This window comes from Mizuhopecten yessoensis, unplaced genomic scaffold (assembly GCF_002113885.1).
Source record: "Mizuhopecten yessoensis strain PY_sf001 unplaced genomic scaffold, ASM211388v2 scaffold3799, whole genome shotgun sequence".
In the NCBI taxonomy this organism is placed as follows: Eukaryota; Metazoa; Mollusca; class Bivalvia; order Pectinida; family Pectinidae; genus Mizuhopecten; species Mizuhopecten yessoensis.
The window spans coordinates 307,490-311,352 of record NW_018405225.1 but is presented as its reverse complement, the minus strand read 5'-3'; the positions used below and the strand labels follow the sequence as shown (position 1 = coordinate 311,352).

Here is a 3,863-nt window from a genome sequence, read left to right as displayed (position 1 = left end):
GGTAGTTGGCATTGAGTAGTTAGGCAGTGAGGCAGTGAGGCAGTGAGGTAGTGGGTAGTGAGGCAGTGAGGCAGTTAGGTAGTGGGTAGTGAGTAGTGAGACAGTGAAGTAGTGGCTAGTGAGTAGTGAGGCAGTGAGGCAGTGAGGCAGTAAGGTAGTGGGTAGTGAGTAGAGAGGTAGTGAGGTAGTGGGTAGTGAGGCAGTGAGGCAGTGAGGTAGTGAGTAGTCAGACAGTGAGGCAGTGAGGTAGTTGGCATTGAGTAGTTAGGCAGTGAGGCAGTGAGGCAGTGAGGAAGTGGGCAGTGAGTAGTGAGGCAGTGAGGCAGTGAGGCAGTAAGGTAGTGGGTAGTGAGTAGAGAGGTAGTGAGGTAGTGGGTAGTGAGGCAGTGAGGCAGTGAGTTAGTGAGTAGTGAGACAGTGAGGCAGTGAGGTAGTTGGCAGTGAGTAGTTAGGCAGTGAGGCAGTGAGGCAGTGAGGAAGTGGGTAGTGAGTAGTGAGGCAGTAAGGCAGTGGGTAGTGAGGCAGTGAGGTAGTGGGTAGTGAGGCAGTGAGGTAGTGAGGTAGTGGGCAGTGAGGTAGTGAGGTAGTGGGAAGTGGGAAGAGAGGCAGTGAGGCAGTGAGGCAGTGAGGCAGTGAGGTAGTGAGTAGTGAGGCAGTAAGGCAGTGAGGTAGTGGGAAGTGAGTAGTGAGGCAGTGAGGCAGTGAGGCAGTAAGGTAGTGGGTAGTGAGGAGTGAGGTAGTGAGGTAGTGGGTAGTGAGGCAGGGAGGTAGTGAGGTAGTGGGCAGTGAGGTAGTGAGGCAGTGAGGTAGTGGGTAGTGAGGAGTGGGGCAGTGAGGCAGTGAGGCAGTGAGGCAGTGAGGCAGTGAGGAAGGGGGTAGTGAGTAGTGAGGCAGTGAGGCAGTGAGGCAGTAAGGTAGTGGGTAGTGAGGAGTGAGGTAGTGAGGTAGTGGGTAGTGAGGCAGTGAGGCAGTTAGGTATTTGGTAGTGAGTAGTGAGGCAGTAAGGCAGTGAGGCAGTGGGTAGTGAGTAGTGAGGCAATGAGGTAGTGAGAGTGAGTAGTGAGGCAGTGAGGCAGTGAGGCAGTAAGGTAGTGGGTAGTGAGGAGTGAGGTAGTGAGGTAGTGGGTAGTGAGGCAGGGAGGTAGTGAGGTAGTGGGCAGTGAGGTAGTGAGGCAGTGAGGTAGTGGGTAGGGAGTAGTGAGGCAGTGAGGCAGTGAGGCAGTGAGGTAATGAGTAGTGAGGCATTGAAGTAGGGAGGTAGTGGGCAGTGGGGCAGTGAGGCAGTGAGGTAGTGGGCAGTGAGGCAGTGAGGCAGTGCGGTAGTGGGTAGTGAGGCAGTGAGGCAGTTAGGTATTTGGTAGTGAGTAGTGAGGCAGTAAGGCAGTGAGGCAGTGGGTAGTGAGTAGTGAGGCAGTGAGGTAGTGGGGAGTGAGGCAGTGAGGCAGTGAGGTAGTGAGTAGTGAGGCAGTAAGGCAGTGAGGCAGTGGGTAGTGAGTAGTGAGGCAGTGAGGCAGGGAGGCATTGAGGTAGTGGGTAGTGAGTAGTGAGGCAGTGAGGCAGTGAGGGAGTGAGGCAGTGAGGTAGTGGGTAGTGAGTAGTGAGACGTTGAAGTAGGGGCTAGTGAGTAGTGAGGCAGTGAGGCAGTGAGGCAGTAAGGTAGTGGGTAGTGAGTAGTGAGGCAGTGAGGCAGGGAGGCATTGAGGTAGTGGGTAGTGAGTAGTGAGGCAGTGAAGGGAGGTAGTGGGAAGTGAATAGTGAGGTAGTGAGGTAGTAGGTAGTGAGGCAGTGAGGTAGTGGGTAGTGGGTAGTGAGGTAGTGAGGTAGTGGGTAGTGAGTAGTGAGGCAGTGAAGGGAGGTAGTGGGAAGTGAATAGTGAGGTAGTGAGGTAGTAGGTAGTGAGGCAGTGAGTAAGGGGTAGACAGGCAGTGAGGTAGTGGGTAGTTGGTAGTGAGGCAGTGAGGCAGTGAGGTAATAAGTAGTGAGGCATTGAAGTAGTGAGTAGTGAGGCAGTAAGGCAGTGAGGTAGTGGGAAGTGAGTAGTGAGGCAGTGAGGCAGTGAGGCAGTAAGGTAGTGGGTAGTGAGGAGTGAGGTAGTGAGGTAGTGGGTAGTGAGGCAGGGAGGTAGTGAGGTAGTGGGCAGTGAGGTAGTGAGGTAGTGGGAAGTGGGAAGAGAGGCAGTGAGGCAGTGAGGCAGTGAGGCAGTGAGGTAGTGAGTAGTGAGGCAGTAAGGCAGTGAGGTAGTGGGAAGTGAGTAGTGAGGCAGTGAGGCAGTGAGGCAGTAAGGTAGTGGGTAGTGAGTAGTGAGGTAGTGAGGCAGTGAGGCAGTGAGGCAGTGAGGAAGGGGGTAGTGAGTAGTGAGGCAGTGAGGCAGTGAGGGAGTGAGGCAGTGAGGTAGTGGGTAGTGAGTAGTGAGGCAGCGAGGCAGTGAGGCAGTGAGGCAGTGAGGTAGTGAGTAGTGAGGCAGTGAGGCAGTGAGGAAGTGGGTAGTGAGTAGTGAGGCAGTGAGGCAGGGAGGAAGTGGGTAGTGAGTAGTGGGCAGGGAGGTAGTGGGTAGTGAGGTAGAGGGTAGTGAGGTAGTGAGTAGTGAGGCAGTGAGGCAGTGAGGAAGTGGGTAGTGAGTAGTGGGCAGTGAGGTAGTGGGTAGTGAGGTAGAGGGTAGTGAGGTAGTGAGTAGTGAGACAGTGAGGCAGTGAGGTAGTGGGCATTGAGTAGTGAGGCAGTGAGGCAGTGAGGCAGTGAGGTAGTGGGTAGTGAGGCAGTGAGGCAGTTAGGTATTTGGTAGTGAGTAGTGAGGCAGTAAGGCAGTGAGGTAGTGGGTAGTGAGTAGTGAGAAGTGAGGCAATGAGGAAGTGAGGTAGTGAGGCAGTGAGACAGGGATGTAGTGGGAAGTGAATAGTGAGGTAGTGAGGTAGTAGGTAGTGAGGCAGTGAGGTAGTGGGTAGTGAGGAGTGAGGCAGTGAGGCAGTGAGGCAGTGAGATAGTGAGTAGTGAGGCAATGAGTAGTGAGGCAGTGAGGTAGTGGGTAGTTGGTAGTGAGGCAGTGAGGCAGTGAGGCAGCGAGATAGTGGGTAGTGAGGTAGTGAGGCAGTGAGGGAGTGAGGGAGTGGATAGTGAGTAGTGAGGCAGTGAGGCAGTGAGTAGCGAGGCAGTGAGGCAGTGAGTAGTGAGGCAGTGAGGCAGTGAGGAGTGAGGCAGTGAGTAGTGAGGCAGTGAGGCAGTGAGGCAGTACGGTAGTGGGTAGTGAGTAGTGAGGTAGTGAGGCAGTAGGTAGTGAGGCAGTGAGGTAGTGGGTAGTGTGTAGTGAGGCAGTGAGGCAGTGAGGCAGTGAGTAGTGAGGCAGTGAGTAGTGAGGCACTGAGGCAGTGAGGCAGTGAGATAGTGAGTAGTGAGGCAATGAGTAGTGAGGCAGTGAGGTAGTGGGTAGTAAGTAGTGAGGTAGTGAGGTAGTGAGGTAGTGGATAGTGAGTAGTGAGGTAGTGAGGCAGTGAGGGAGTGAGGTAGGGGATAGTGAGTAGTGAGGCAGTGAGGCAGTGAGTAGTGAGGCAGTGAGTAGTGAGGCAGTGAGGCAGTGAGGCAGTGAGATAGTGAGTAGTGAGGTAGTGAGGCAGTGAGGGAGTGAGGTAGTTGAGGGAGTGAGGTAGGGGAGTGAGGCAGTGAGTAGTGAGGCAGTGAGGCAGTGAGGCAGTGAGGTAGTGGGTGGTGAGTAGTGAGGCAGTGAGGTAGTGGGTAGTGAGGCAGTGAGGCAGTGAGTTTGTGAGTAGTGAGACAGTGAGGCAGTGAGGTAGTGGGTAGTGAGTAGTGAGGCAGTAAGGCAGTGAGGCAGTGAGGTAGTGGGCAGTGAGGCAGTGAGGTAGTGGGTAGTG

The 3,863-nt window shown here is 54.6% G+C and overlaps 1 protein-coding gene across 1 annotated transcript; it reads right to left on the bottom strand.

The window, feature by feature from the left end:
• Positions 1-399: 399 nt before the first annotated feature.
• LOC110448024 (hepatitis A virus cellular receptor 1-like) lies at positions 400-1,245 on the bottom strand. Its single transcript, XM_021494055.1, has one exon. It carries the CDS (start codon positions 1,243-1,245, stop codon positions 400-402), a length of 846 nt encoding a protein of 281 aa, XP_021349730.1.
• Between the last annotated feature and the right edge of the window lie 2,618 nt (positions 1,246-3,863).

Excerpts from the sequence above, each read along its gene's own strand:
- LOC110448024 (XM_021494055.1), bottom strand. The coding sequence starts at position 1,245 with ATGCCTCACTACTCATTACCTCACTGCCTCACTGCCTCACTGCCTCAC.